Source organism: Bos grunniens, chromosome 10 (assembly GCF_055505025.1).
Source record: "Bos grunniens cultivar Pamir isolate PY7600 chromosome 10, Bosgru_T2T1.0, whole genome shotgun sequence".
Taxonomy (NCBI): domain Eukaryota; kingdom Metazoa; phylum Chordata; class Mammalia; order Artiodactyla; family Bovidae; genus Bos; species Bos grunniens.
This window is the reverse complement of record NC_141174.1, coordinates 52,411,025-52,426,623: the sequence shown is the minus strand read 5'-3', so window position 1 is coordinate 52,426,623 and position 15,599 is coordinate 52,411,025. Positions and strand designations below refer to the sequence as shown.

The window sequence follows — 15,599 nt, the reverse complement described above, 5'->3', positions numbered from 1 at the left end:
TGACGCTGTGAAAACAAACCCTGATTGGTCAGGCCAGAGCTGAATTCTCCATTTATGGACAGATTGCCCTGCCCGAGCCGAGGCTCAGCCAGAGGAGTACGGAGTAAGTGGCCGAAGAAAGAGGAGCAAGGCAGGGCAGCTCGTGGGACGCGCGGAGAGCATTGCACTCACCTAGGCGGGGCGGCGAGCGCCGGGTTTGGGTGGACCCTGGTCCTCCGCAGTATGCGTCCCGCCTGCTAAGCAGCCTCCTGCTCGCCTTCACCTACCGCCGCCGATCCCGCCTGGATGGAGTCCCCCCAGGGTTCCCATTGGTTCTTGTGAGTGCTTGGGTTGTCGAGAGCCTGTTTTTGGCGAAGGGAACCAACTTTTGAAGTTCGCCCAGGAGACTGCGTTCCAGCCCCAGCTCCCCGGCAGCCGGACACGGCAGAGGCGCGACCGCGGCGCGAGTCACCATGGTGAGTTGGCCGCGCGGCGTCCCGGGACGCCGGACCCGGGGATGGGGCGGGAAGCCCGGGCGCGGGGCACCCACCTTGGGCGCGCTGCCGAGGCCGGGAGTGGAGAAGGTGGACGCCGGAGTCGGCACGTCGCGAGTCCTGATTTCCTGCCGCTTTTCCTCCACCCGGGCTGGGGGAGAGGGAGTGGGGGGCCAAGGAAAACTTTCTTTCAAGTCGCTTTCGGCGTCGCCAAACTTTTCGAGGCTGGTTGGCTATGGCTGCCAGCTGTCGGAAGCTGGGGAGATCCGCGTTCAGGGGCACGGCCCCCAGGGAGGGGATGGGCATCCCTTTCTCCGGGCTGGGAAGGTAGGAGCGGCCGCCCGCGGCACCGGCGCCACGGACCCCGCTCCTCCCCGGCCGCCCGGCAGCGCCGCAGTTGTCCCCCTGGCATCCGCGCGCCGGCGGGGGCGACGCGGCCGCACAAAGGCAGCGGGGCGCCAGGTAGGGCGAGCACCTGGCGGTGGGCAGGCGGCTGCGGGCGAGGGTGCCTCGGGGCAGCTGAGAGCCGCGCCGGCCTGAGCTCTCCTGCGCGCCGGCCCGGAGGGTCTTTGCACCAAAAAGGCCGAGTAAACACCACCCTCCCCTTTCTCCAAGTGCGAGGTGGCTGGCACTTTTCGGGTGTACAGCAGACGGTTCGCAGGGGAGGAAGTCGAGTTTTTTGTTCTTTTTCCTTCGGTACTTGGGAAATTGATGGAAGTGGCTGGCTCTTTTTCTGACTCGTTTCTGACTTTTCTTCTACCCCCCAACCTCCCGCCTCGACTACCCCGCCCCCCATAACCTTAGCCACATCCCTTGGGCTTTGGCGTGGTGTGTACTTTTCTTTCCAAAGCACAAAAGCAAGGGCTCTATTTTGAAGAGATTGGCAGTCCATCAGCGGAGGGGAGGGGGGAAGTTCTACCCCAAGGCTTCATAGTTTCCACACTTGCTTCTTTTCAACTAATCCGACTTAGGACTCCGCTGATCCTCTTCTGGTTGGTTTTTTTTTTTTAAGTGACTGTGAAAGTGGCGCTAAGTAAAAATGATAACCCGTGCAGCACTAATTTAAAAATCTCTATCCTGCAGGAGCTGGGGGAAATTAGCAAAGGCACATAGAAACTTACAACTAAAAGGAGCACTTGATCCAGTGCTGTATTTATTCAAAAGAATGATTAAAAACAAACGCACAAAAATCTTTAAAGGGGCACCCTTGACCAAAACTTTTTTTTTTTTCACTTAGTCCAAAGTTATGTCACCCTTGCTTCTACCTAAGAGGATACTTTATCTGTAAATAAAATTTCCCTTTCAGTTTCAGGGTTTAAGAAGTCAGCCCACCCCACATTATTTTTGGAACCTTTATAGAGAACCATTTACTTAAACTGTGTGTTAGGGTGGAGATACCTAAATTGGGCCACAGCCTAATTGGCTACTTAAATTTAAGGAGTATGAATCTTAGTACTTTAGAATTGCTATAATTATTTTCCATGGTTAAATATTTCCAAAAAAAAAAAGAAAAGAGAAATCAATGTGTTTTATGTCAAGAGCTTAAAGAATCTTACTGAATTTAAATAGTTGAGTGGTACCTTGAGAAAATTAACTTTACCTTAGTTGACTCATTTTTCAAGCTGTAGAGGCTAAAAAGTACTGTGTGTGTGTGTGCTTAGTCACTCAACCATGTCCCACTCTTTGTGACCTCATGGACGGTAGCCCACTCCCCAGGCTCCTATGTCCGTGGAATTCTCCAGGCAGGAATACTGGAGTGAGCAACCAAGCATTCCCTTCTTGAGGGGATCTTCCGGACCCAGGGATCGAACCCAGGTTTTCTGCATTGCAGGTGGATTCTTTACTGTCTGAGTCACCTGTTGCAGGATGCATTTTCTAGGGACCTTGGAAACTCGTCGCTCAATTCAGTCCATTGCTGTTGAAATAGGTGGATGTTGAAGTGGATGCAGAAGAAACATGTTCTAAGGAAGAATTGTTTCTAGAGTGTGTAGGGTGTCAGTTGAAAAGGATGGGGTGTGACTTACCTATTGATGCGTTCCCTGCCAACAGCACAGATGGCAGTACTGTAGGGCGCTGGGAGACTATCAGTGCATCAGATATGGTTGCTGAGGCCACGATACCCTGACGGAAAAGCTCAAACAGCTGGCTGCCCTGAAATAGGAGCTGTGCCATCAGTCACTCCATCTACTGGATCTAGAAATTATGGCAAAAATGAAATGAATCATTTCTTCACTGGCTTGCAAAATTAAGTCTGTGCACTAGATTTGTGAAGTTGCCTTAGAACAGAGCATAGGCAGCTTCAATAGTGAGAAACTTTAGTTATTATGTTTACTATTTATGTAAGACCCCCTTCCAGCTAAATGAGGCATTGATTTGTGTTTCACATCTGTCTGCCCAGCTGCATCCCTCAGCTGCTTAAAACAGGAAGAGAAGACATTGCCTCCAGTGGGTGTGGCTCAGTGTTAGGGAGAGTACAATTGACCAGGAGCTTGGCACCTGTACTGTGGATTTTCTCCCTCTCTCCCTCTCTCTCAGATATCTTAGGAAATCTGGTGGCACATTAGGAAGGCTCTCCACCTGTACCCAAGACCCTCCCAAGGCTCACTCAGTTGTAAGTCATAGGGAGAGTGCCATTTTCTGATTCATGAACAAAGTATACAGCTTATTTACCTCATATCTTCCTCCTGAAACCTCACTTTGGGACACTTTTCTCCATCTTTGGAGAACCAAGAACAGTACCAGGCAATAGCAAATTTGTTTCTTTTTTTCTTAGGTGACTTGAATAGGGAAAAAGAAGAAAAACACCAAAAAAATCTCTGCATGTCTCTAATTTTGTACACATTGGTTAAGAGGGCACAACAGTCTCCTTTGACTTTAATCAAAATACCCATCTAAGATTTCCTTTGTAGAATCTGGCTTTATCATCAGCCACAAAGGAAGTTCTGCTTTTGTGGCCATGACGAGTTTGGACTGTCTAATGAACCTGACCCACGTGTGTGCCTCTGCTGTGTACTTCAGAGCTAGAAGCTATGATTCGTAAGGCTTTTGTGACTTAGATATACTGACATATTTAAGTGCATCTGAATTGGCCATCACTCTGAATATGTTCAGGATACGGTCCCTTCTCTTTGCTTGTGTATTACTTGTGAATAAATTGCAGACATTATATAAAAATACATAGGAATACACTTATGAACCTTGAAATCTGATGAAGCTGACTACAAGTTAGGTAAGTTATTTTGAGTGAAGCCATGGCATGTTTGACATTTAGAAAGCCTGGAATCCATTCTAAACATATTTTCTGGGAAGGTAACCTAGTCCATTCCCACTGATTAGTTTATCAGATTTCTTGTAGCCTCCCAGCCAAAGAAATACAACACACACAAAAAAACAAAAACAGAAAGGAATGGAATGAAGCCCAGAAAAGTGTTTTTTGTTTTGTTTTTTTTTGGCTGCACCATGCATCATGTAGGATCTTAGTTCCCTGGCCAGGGATTGAACCAGCATCCCATGCAGTGGAAGTGTGGAGTCTTAACCACTGGATCACCAGGAAAGTCCCCAGAAAAGTTTTGATGGAGGTAGAGGGTTAGGGCAAGAGTGGATGCAGGACATTGTCTACAGGCTTCTGTGGGTGGGCCTGCCTAGTAGGAAATACTTGGCTGCCCAGTGGGGCCGTGGATGGAGGGGATGGAGAAGTGGAGGAAGCAGGCTGTTGCAGAAGCTGAAAGCCACTTCCTCCTCGGTTTTGCTGGGGATTTCAGCTTTGTCAGTGGATGCAAACTCAAATGTCTGCAGAGGCCAGGATACGGTTTTTGATGGGGTGAGACTGGCCTCTGGAGAGTGAATATAGAAAGTATGCCCATTGGAAGAGATATCATTACTTGATCCTAGGCTGTGGTTACAATTGACCACATCACCAAATTGTCTGCTTTTTCAAGAGAAGCTGAAAATCCAGACTTTTATGCCTGACCTGCCGGTTTTTAAAAGTGTGCTGATGGTCTCTGAGAGGCCAAACAGGTCAGCTGTTTGTATCCACTCTGTTGTAAATCTCAAAGCGGTGTTCTTACAAACCGCCATGCTTCCTTTCATTCACTTACCAGTGGGAATGTCTAAACTTTAGCCACATTCCCAATAAAGGCATTAGATTTTTTCTGACACATCCGCACCTTCCCACTCCATTTCCCTTAAGAAAAGGAGTTTCCTGGTATTTTCAGCCCGTGGACTCTCTAAGCTATCAGGCAGGGGCAATCTGCCTTCAGCTGCTACCATTTGGAGCTAGCTAAAAACACCTGTGTAGAGCTATGAGTGGTGAGGCTGTAAGTTGTCTTAACACTTCAAATCCCTTCTCCAATGGAAAGGCACTACCATCTCCATATTGTGTGATGGACCTCCCTTATCACTTCTTTCCCTGTTGCATCTCATGAATTCAAGGTCTGTTTCAGGGATTCTCCTTGAGTGTGTGTGTGCATGCTCAGTCCTGTTTGACTCTGCGACCTTATGGATTGTAGCCCGCCAGGCTCCTCTGTCCATGGGATTCTCCACTGGAGTGGGTTGCCAGTTCCTCCTTCACGGAATCTTCCTGACCCAGGGATGGAACCCACATCTCCTGATTTAGCAGGTGGACTGTTTACCACTGAGCCACCTGGGAAGCCCGGGTTTCTCCTTGAGGCTAGATAATGAGCATTTTCGTAAATATAACTTGGAATACAACCTTTTGCCCTTGACTTAATTTCACAAGCTCATGTGAGATGAAATTAAAGAGTACCTCGAATTTCCTGATGAGGACAGGACCAATTCTCATTACTTGGTAAGAACTTGAGAAAGCTCTTTTCATCAGCTTCAAAAAGCAGAAATATTTTGAAACCTCTATACAAATGCAGAGCTTCATTGTGAACTTTATTAGGGATCATATAGAAATTATGTACAGTTGTAATTTTCCAAGTTCGACTCATCTTTTTTTTAACAAAGATGCAGCAACTTGTGTTTTCATGAGTATGTGATTAAAATGAGTTTCTCCATGGTCAGATTTTAATATTTTACTTTTTTTTAACATGCTGGGACTTAATATTTACAGAACAAATAGAGGGGTAAAGGTTAAATGCCAAAGGTATTAAAAATAAACAGCTTGGCCTTGTAAGCACATTCTGTAATAATGGTAAGCAAATTTTGTGTTTTTAATTTCAACTTCAGAATTTGTTTTGGCAGAGAGGAAAGGTTTTGGGCATCTTAGTGAAGTATTTTTGTACGTATCTTTATGACAACCTTACTTCAGAGAAGTAGAACTATGAGCGGGTTCTACTTATACAGATTGTGCCTAAAAATAGGGACATGGGCTTAGACACTATGCATCTGGGTAAAGTCAATCTTCCTTTCTGAGTTGCCACCGTGGGAACATGGCTTAAGGCATTTCCAAATGGTCATTTAAGAAAAATTTTTTACTTTCTTTAAGACCTAAAATATTAGTGTCCAGCCTGATCACCCATCTTGGTCCCTCTTAGCTGTTGCCAGAAATTACATTCTGCCTCAAAGGGCAAATAAACTGATCCTGGAGATGTGCAGTATCACGTAACATAGGCTCTGGGGCCCTGAAAGGAGGTGGTTCTTCCTCCTTAGTACTGTAAGAACAGTAAGAACTGTTCCGAAGGAGGCCACACTGTCTTGGGTATTTTGAGTTCTGATGTGTTTGTTAAAAATTCATCCCTGTGACTTTATAATCATACAATGCATTGTCGAAAGTAAATTTTCTACTATTTCTACAATTTTACATTGTAGAAAGCCCAGAAGAGAGTGGTAAGAGTCTATCCTAAACCCTTTTGCTTGGCTTCACAGAAAGATCTAGAGGGGTTCAGTTCAGCTCAGTCGTGTCCGACTCTTCGCAACCCCATGAATCGCAGCACGCCAGGCCTCCCTGTCCATCACCAACTCCCGGAGTTCACTGAGACTCATGTCCATCGAGTCAGTGATGCCATCCAGCCATCTCATCCTCTGTCATTCCCTTCTCCTCCTGTGCCCAATCCCTCCCAGCATCAGAATCTTTTCCAATGAGTCAACTCTTCGCATAAGGTGGCCAGAATACTGGAGTTTCAGCTTTAGCATCATTCCTTCCAAAGAAATCCCAAGGCTGATCTCCTTCAGAATGGACTGGTTGGATCTCCTTGCAGTCCAAGGGACTCTCAAGAGTCTTCTCCAACACCACAGTTCAAAAGCATCAATTCTTCGGTGCTCAGCCTTCTTCACAGTCCAACTCTCACATCCATACATGACCACAGGAAAAACCATAGCCTTGACTAGACGGATCTTTGTTGGCAAAGTAATGTCTCTGCTTTTGAATATGCTATCTAGGTTGGTCATAACTTTCCTTCCAAGGAGTAAGCGTCTTTTAATTTCATGGCTGCAGTTACCATCTGCAGTGATTTTGGAGCCCAGAAAAATAAAGTCTGACACTGTTTCCACTGTTTCCCCATCTATTTCCCATGAAGTGAGGGGACCGGATGCCATGATCTTCGTTTTCTGAATGTTGAGCTTGAAGCCAACTTTTTCACTCTCCTCTTTCACTTTCATCAAGAGGCTTTTGAGTTCCTCTTCACTTTCTGCCATAAGGGTGGTGTCATCTGCATATCCAAGATGATTGATATTTCTCCCGGCAATCTTGATTCCAGCTTGTGCTTCTTCCAGCCCAGCGTTTCTCATGATGTACTCTGCATAGAAGTTAAATAAGCAGGGTGACAATATACAGCCTTGACGAACTTTTTCCTATTTGGAACCAGTCTGTTGTTCCATGTCCAGTTCTGACTGTTGCTTCCTGACCTGCATACAAATTTCTCAAGAGGCAGATCAGGTGGTCTGGTATTCCCATCTCTTTCAGAATTTTCCACAGTTTATTGTGATCCATACAGTCAAAGGCTTTGGCATAGTCAATAAAGCAGAAATAGATGTTTTTCTGGAACTCTCTTGCTTTTTTGATGATCCAGCGGATGTTGGCAATTTGATCTCTGGTTCCTCTGCCTTTTCTGAAACCAACTTGAACATCAGGAAGTTCACGGTTCACATACTGCTGAAGCCTGGCTTGGAGAATTTTGAGCATTACTTTACTAGCATGTGAGATGAGTGCAATTGTGCGGTAGTTTGAGCATTCTTTGGCATTGCGTTTCTTTGGGATTGGAATGAAAACTGACTTTTTCCAGTCCTGTGGCCACTGCTGAGTTTTCCAAATTGGCTGGCATATTGAGCGCCGCACTTTCACAGCATCATCTTTCAGGATTTGAAATAGCTGAACTGGAATTCCATCACCTCCACTAGCTTTGTTCATAGTGATGCTTTCTAAGGCCCACTTGACTTCACATTCCAGGATGTCTGGCTCTAGGTCAGTGATCACACCATCGTGATTATCTGGGTCGTGAAGATCTTTTTTGTACAGTTCTTCTGTGTATTCTTGCCACCTCTTCTTAATATCTTCTGCTTCTGTTAGGTCCATACCATTTCTGTCCTTGATCGAGCCCATCTTTGCATGAAATGTTCCCTTGGTATCTCTGATTTTCTTGAAGAGATCTCTAGTCTTTCCCATTCTGTTGTTTTCCTCTATTTCTTTGCATTGATCGCTGAGGAAGGCTTTCTTATCTCTTCTTGCTATTCTTTGGAACCCTGCATTCAGATGCTTATATCTTTCCTTTTCTCCTTTGCTTTTCGCTTCTCTTCTTTTCACAGCTATTTGTAAGGCCTCCCCAGACAGCCATTTTGCTTTTTTGCATTTCTTTTCCATGGGGATGGTCTTGATCCCTGTCTCCTGTACAGTGTCATGAACCTCATTCCATAGTTCATCAGGCACTCTATCAGATCTAGTCCCTTAAATCTATTTCTCACTTTCACTGTATAATCATAAAATCTCAGAAGTTTTGGCTAATCTGGTGCCAGAATCCAGGTTTTCAGATCCCTGCCTAATAATTTCTCCACCAAACCACTGTGGTGGATTAGAGTCTAGGCATGACTAGGTAATTTTCTTTCTGGAGCTCTTCAAAAAAGCCGGCTTGGAGATAGAAGATTGTTCTTTATTTTTGATTCATTACTGTATCAACTTTAAGAGATTATTAAAAAATTAATTTAGAGGAATTCTCCGTAATGTCAGTACCCTAAAGATAATGATTTTCATGTCTTTGGGTTTCTTTCCAAACTATCCAAAGGCACATCATTTTTATGTAGTTCTAATTGTGGGGCAAATACACAATTTGTGTTCTGTATTTTCCCATTTATTTTATACTATAAATTCTTTTCCTTGGTAAGCATATTGGTCGTATTTTGGTGGTGGCTTGAGAATCCCACATCGCCTGATTATCCAACTTGAGTCCTGACTCCAGAGACCTGCCTTCCAGATGCACTGCTGATTGTTCCTCCCTGCCCTCATTAGAACTGCCCTGGTCAGTGCTGGGCAGCTCAGCCTCCTGAGTGCTGTAAACCTAACCTGCTTTATGGTTCTCTTTGGTTTTAAAGTCTGAAGCCAGGATGGGCTGGTGCTCTTGACCCGAGGTGGGTACCATTTGTGTTCCCTTGAGATTGTGATGCTGGCACTTAAATGTGCGACAGCAGTGGGTACTCAGGCCTCTGACTCCTGCTTGGCAGCTATGAGTTCCTCTGTCAGAGGACCCAAGTGGTTGGAGACAAGGAGCTTTGAACCCCAAAGTAGAGAAGACTAGTATTTGCATAGGAGGTTAGCATACATGCTTGATAGGTAGGAATCCTTATCAAATACATTGGTAACCCTAGGAAATCAAAGATGAGTTAAGCTCTGACTCTGCTTCTGAGATACTCATAGACCAGTGGATAACAAAGGGTGCTCTTTTTATTTTCTTTTTAAAAAATATTATTTATTTGGCTGTGCTGGGTCTTATTTGGGGCATGCGGGATCTAGTTCCCTGACCCAGGATTGAACCCTGGCCCACTGCATTGGGACCTCGAGGTCTTAGCCACTGGACCACCAGAGAAGTCACACAAAAGACTTTCCTGTAGGTGATTTCATCTCATTCTTACACCAATGATGGTTTTTTTTGCCATTTGACAGTAAGAAAACCAAACTGTGGTGAGGGAAAGGGAATTGTTTAGGACCATTCCACTTACATGTAATGAATCAGGTCTGCTAACTTTATGGTTTTTCAAAAGCAATTGAATATATTGTCTCTGAATTTGAAATTCTGGGTCCAGATATCTGTATAACACTTCATTATTTTACGTACTCCCGTGGAAAAACAAGGTTGATTTAAAATCCATTTTAAAATCTGAGCTGCTTAATGTCCTTGTTTGTGGATGTTTGCATGTCACCATGTTTGAGGACTAGATGATACCACACTGGAATCAATCATAACAGTAAAAGAAAGTCATGTTGGAAAGCTGTCTGATCAGAATTAAAAAGTAGAAAATAAGGGAAATAAGCAACTATATTCCTAACTGAAAAAAAATTGTTTTTAAAGGAAAATAATGGAAACAAGATAAACACAAGACATTTAGCCCTGGAATCCTTACGTACATGACAAACAAAAAAATAGGAGAGCATATTATTCGTTTTAGTAATTTAATTGGTGTGACCGATAGTTGATGGTGACAGTGATTTAGCACAGTATTACTTGGCAATAGAATGATTTAGACAGTATTGTCTGAATCTAAAATTTTCAACAACAAAAAAATTAGGGTTGTTTTTAGTGTCTCAATTAGATATGGACCTTTGCTACATGAAATTTTGCATTTGAATGAAGAAGTATCTATTAAACTACTTTGAGTATGATAAAGATAGCACCTCCAAGACTTGGGAGTGCTCTGATGTAGAAATAAGTCTGCCAAATTATGGCAGTTCTCCTTTCTCCCATCAGATTGTCAGAGATTCTTAACATATGGGGTGTCCTGAGGCCCTCTGAATCTATGTTGGAAACTATTGACGTGTTTCCTGACAGTGTTTATACTAACAAGAGCAACAACAATAAAAACCCAACCAAACAAAAAGGAGCAATCTAAATGTCCATTAGTAGAGAAATGCACACATGTTGTGACTTATTTATAATAAGGAATCAATATGGATAGATATCACAAAGGTTGTAAGTAGTGAAGAAGCAAATTGTAGAAAGATAACCTGTAAAGTCATTTAAGAAAAATTTCAGAACACAAAACAAGGCTGTCTATATTTGGGGATATATATTCATATATGTATATATTTATGTGTATATTCTTTTAAAAATATAAATTGGACTAGAAAGATATCAAATTCAAGCTGCAGAAGAGGGGAAGGAGGAAAGAGAACTGAGGTGAGTAGACTAACATTATTAGAAATGTTTTATTTGCTTTATTAAAATATAAAGCAAATGTAGAAAATAGTATTAATTCGGGACTGTATGTGCATAAATACTTTTTTTATTCCTCATAGTGTTAAACATCTTTTTACAATTAAGAAGAAGAAAACCTACATAAATAGAATTCATTTAATTTTAGGAGGTTCATACACCTCCAAAGCCCATACAGTATCATTCCCAGAGTCTTAGCAAACTTTGTCTTGAGGTGAGTATTAGGGGGTAGGCAATTTGGGGTCTATGTCAGGTTGTTTTAATGACAGCTGACATACAGTCAAATCAGTAGTAAGTCCCACTGAGTTACGTAAAGTTCATTAGGAATTTTGTCCCAGGATGTTAAGCTTTTCTTAAGCATCTCTTTTTTGCCTTTTCAACTTAGTGTGTCTGCTAAGTTTTAATATAATTAACCACCCGAAACTGGGTAGTAGTAAAGGTTTATTATTTTTCATGATTTTGTGCATCAACTGGGGAATTCTGGGCTAGATCAGCTCATCAGCTCCCTGTGGTCAGTTGGTGGCTTGACAGGGGATGGAGCAGCTGGGAGGGCCTCACTCAAATGTCAGGTAATTAGCCCGGATTCAGCTGGGGCCATGGAGATGTCTTGGCTACCTGTCTCTTTCACAGTGGGCTAGTCCTGGCTTGTTGACATAGCAGTGGTCATAAGGTTTCCCAGAAACAGCAAGAGAGAAAGTGAGTCACAGTGCACAAGCATTTTTTAACCTGTGCCTGCATCATGGTTGATACTATCTCATTGGCCAAAGCAAGTCACATGGCTACCCTCAGGGTTAGTGTGGCTGAGGACTGCCCCGGGGCTCAGATACTGTTCCTGCCTTCCACTTTTTCTTTTAACTTGTCTCAGGTGAATACACTGAGGCAGGAATAGATTCAGTGCAAATCCAGTTTTCCCTGCTGATCTGCTGAACTCTTGTGTATGACAGAAGCCCCCATTGCTCCTGATACATCCACTGCTATTTTCCCAGAGTTGTGGTTGTTGTTTAGTCATTAAGTTGTGTCTGACTCTTTGCGACCCTGTGGGCTGTAGCCCACCAGGCTCCTCTGGCCATGGGATTTCCTAGGCAGGAATACTGGAGTGGGTTGCCATTTCCTTCTCCAGAGGATCTTCCTGACCCAGGGATCAAACCCTCATCTCCTGCATTAGCAGACAGAGTCTTTACTGCTGAGCCACCAGGGAAGCCCTGTTTTCCCAAAGTACAAGGAATCCAAACTTGTATTATGGAGCCTCAGTATGATTCTTTTACAGTTTATTTTTGGCAGTGCTGAGTCTTCATTGCTGTGTGGGCTTTCTCCAGCTGTGGCGAGCAGGGGCCACTCTAGTTTTGGTGCGTGGTTTCTCATTGCGGTGGCTTCTCTTATATTGTGGAACACAGGCTATGCTAGGCATGTGGGCGTCAGTAATTGCAGCACGTGGGCTCCGTAGTTGCAGCTCCCAGGCTCTAGCGTGTGAGCTCAGTAGTTGTGTCTTACAGGCTTTAATTGCCCGTGAGGCATGTGGGATCTTCCCAGACCAGGAATAGAACCTGTGTCCCCTGCCTTGGCAGGTGGATTCTTAGCCACTGTACCATTGGGGAAGCCCGTCAATATGATTTTTAAATTGATATTTCTTTTTTGAAAAAAAAAAAAAAGCAAAAGCAGAAACTAACAACAAGATGAAAAATTAAAAAAAAAAATTTCTGTTAAAGGGAGCTTTGTGAAAAATAAACATTTCACGATTAAGGCCAGACTTGGAGAGCAGTGCATCATGCCAAACCAGACTGGACTGGATGGCCTGTTGGAAATAGGAAATAATAGTGGACCGATACTGTTTGGAACAGGTGGGGACAATGCTGTTCACTGCCTAATTCTGCCTTTTTGGCCAGCCCTTCGTTGTCCATGTGGGGAAAGACATTCTTCACACATAAAAATACTTTTTTTGTCTTGGATGAAAGTCATGTCTTCTGGATTATATAATGGTTCCCAGAATAACCCATATTGGTGTCACTTCCTTATTCTGTGTGCCACAGACTGTGCTATCTGGATGCCTCAACAACCTGTGAATTGAGTAGGATTAACTTAACTTTGTGCTGCACAGATTTCAACAACAAAAAAATCCATTAACCTGTGACACTTTCACTTTGATTTTTCTCTTTTTCAATGGAAAAATTTTAACTACACAAATGAGGAGAAAATTCATTGCCTAACTTACTTTCTCTACTTTGTTAATGTGATGTATCACGTTGATTGCTTTGCAGATTTTGAACCATCCTTGCATCCCTAGAATAAATCCCACTTGATCATGGTGTATCAACTTTTTATATATTATTATTATTTCTTTTTTTTCTTCATCTTTTTTTTTTTTTTCTCACAGCTTGCAAGATTTTAGTTTCCCAGGGATTGAACCCAGGTCCTAACAGTGAAAGTGCCAAGTCCTAACCACTGGACTGCCAGGGAATTCTCTTTTCCTATATTACTGAATTCAGTTTTTTAGTATCTTGTTGAGGATATATTAGCATAATGCTGGCCTTATCAAATGAGTTTGGAAGTGTTCCTTCCTCTTCTATTTTTGAGAAGAATTTGAGAAGGATTGGTATTCATTCTTCCTTAAATATTTGGTAAAATTCACCAGTAAAGCCATCTGGTTTTGGAAATTCTTTTGTTAGGTTTGGGATTACTGATTTAATCTCATTAGTAATTGATCTGTTCAGATTTTCTATTTCTTCGTGATCCACTCTTGGTAGGTTGTATGTTTATAGGTTTCTTCTAGGTGTCTTGATTTTTTTGACATAATTATTCCAATCTTCTTAACTATCTGTATCACACTGGCATTTAAATAAAGGAAAACTCAGCTCTCAGCTCTTGGTACTATCTTCTCTTCGGGTTGGAAGAAGGGGTGTATTTCATAACCAAAGTAAGTAGCTTTCTTTTCACTCTTTTGGGCTTTGTTTTACAGAATAATGTAGACATCTCCAGTCACTGGGTGGACTCCTTAAAATTTGGCCCCATTGTGTCCACAAGAATATCTGGCGCTGATATCTCAGCATTCATAGTTTTGGTGTGCAGGGCATGGGTGGCCTCCCACTCTACAATCCTAGCTCTACTCAGAAACTACCTAAATTTAGATAGGATTTTCAGGGTCAATTCATGCTTATCTGTCACTTCATTTCTTCTGATCTGTACCTGTATCATGGTGCTGGCTATGCAAATAATTATTTCTTTCAATAATTAGATACCTTTAAACATAGAATATCAAGATGAGAGTTGTCCCAGAAAGCGTTGAAGGAGAAGGGAGGAGGGGTCTAGGAAACTGTACACTGAAGTTTGTGTCTGTATTGATGTGTGCACTTCTTTTCCTGGGAAGAAGAATTCTTAAGTCCCTAAAGTGGTCCATGGCCCACCCAAATGACTCTCTAAGGTCCAGAGAGTTTAAGTAGCCTGACCAAGTTCACTTGGCAAGTTAATAGAAGAGGTGGCCTTAGAGTACAAGTCTCTTGTCTAGGATCTTGCTCCTAAACCTGATTTTACTGGAAATGTTTGAAAAGCTAATGTAATAATGCTTTACAGAGAAGGAAAGTTGAAAGTACTGAGTTAAAATAACTTTGTAAGATTCCCAGAGATACTTTCCCAATTTACTAAGATTAAACCAACATAAGTTACCACGAAACAATGGTCAGTATTATTTGTTGGCAACTAATTTGATTTTTCAGAATAGTTGTAAAGCATAAAAATAGTTACAGCGTTAGTCTTTTATTAGATTTTTATATTCTCTTGTGATCATGAAGAGAAATATGTCCAGTACAGACCTCAAATATAAATCAAGGGCATAATGGTTTGACATTTGAGTGTAATGATTTGAGTGTAAACACTCAAATGCTTATTGTTTCCCTGATGAGGATTCATTATTATTATAAAATTAATATTAACTAATTGAGGACACATAAGAAGGAAATTGCTGGACTCTAGTAACTGGACTCTGGAGCAGAGTTTTGTGCTCTGTTTCTGTTCTATAAGACTAGCACTTGGGGTGTAAGGAAAAAATTGGAGTTGTGGTAGCCTCTTCCTTCTTGCTTTCTCTTCTCTGCCCTCAAGCCCTAACCACATTCTCCATCTATCTTGCATCCTGAGAGGAGGAGGGTTGCAAAGAGCAGAAAATGTAAGCAAGTGAAAACTGTATAAATGAGCACACATTATTGAGGCTGCCAAAAGAAAGGGAGCACCCTCCTCCCATCTTGGAACCCTCTTTCTCCTCCTCCTCCAAGGAGAAAGAGGGTTTAGCACTCAGCAGCCAGTGGGAAATGAGCATCATCTACAGAGACAATAAGGCACTCTCCTCTTGGGGCTATGACTATGAGTCATCTTCAGTTTTTGCTGTAGTTCTATTTATGACCATTGGCAAAGGTGTGTTTTATATAGGCTAAGATGTAATGAATTGCAAAATTCTACCACCTGCCAAGTCCTATGCATTCCACCTGTGCAATTCAGCTTTAACCTGCCCTTTTTGTCTTGTCTCTCACCGAGGTTTCCTGGCCAAATTCTGCTACTTGCTGTGCCCCTTGCAGGCTTGGATAATCTCACCTTTCTCTGGCTAATGTCTGGCAGCCATCAGTTCCTTCCCCTTCCCCAACCCAATGGTTTAAAATCTCCTTGGAAGTCAGCCCCACTTCCACCTTCTTGAGTCTCCTAGTTGGAAGGTATCTTCGAAACTCCAGAACTGTTGATCTGCAAAGATCTCCTGACTGTTTATGGACATTTAATCTTCCCTTCTGATCAGCCACTTTTCAGGTAGAGTTGTTTCTTCTTCATCTTT

The 15,599-nt window shown here is 42.8% G+C and overlaps 1 protein-coding gene across 2 annotated transcripts in view; it reads left to right on the top strand.

Moving 5' to 3' along the window:
• The first annotated feature begins 79 nt into the window (after positions 1-79).
• The window catches only part of MYO1E (myosin IE), a 220,779-nt gene continuing 205,259 nt past the window's right edge, over positions 80-15,599 (top strand). For both annotated transcript variants that reach the window (XM_086321233.1, XM_086321234.1), the window contains exon 1: positions 80-455. In XM_086321233.1, coding sequence (XP_086177359.1) covers positions 453-455 — 3 coding nt within the window. In that variant the 5' untranslated portion in view covers positions 80-452. The remainder of the gene's footprint in view (positions 456-15,599) is intronic.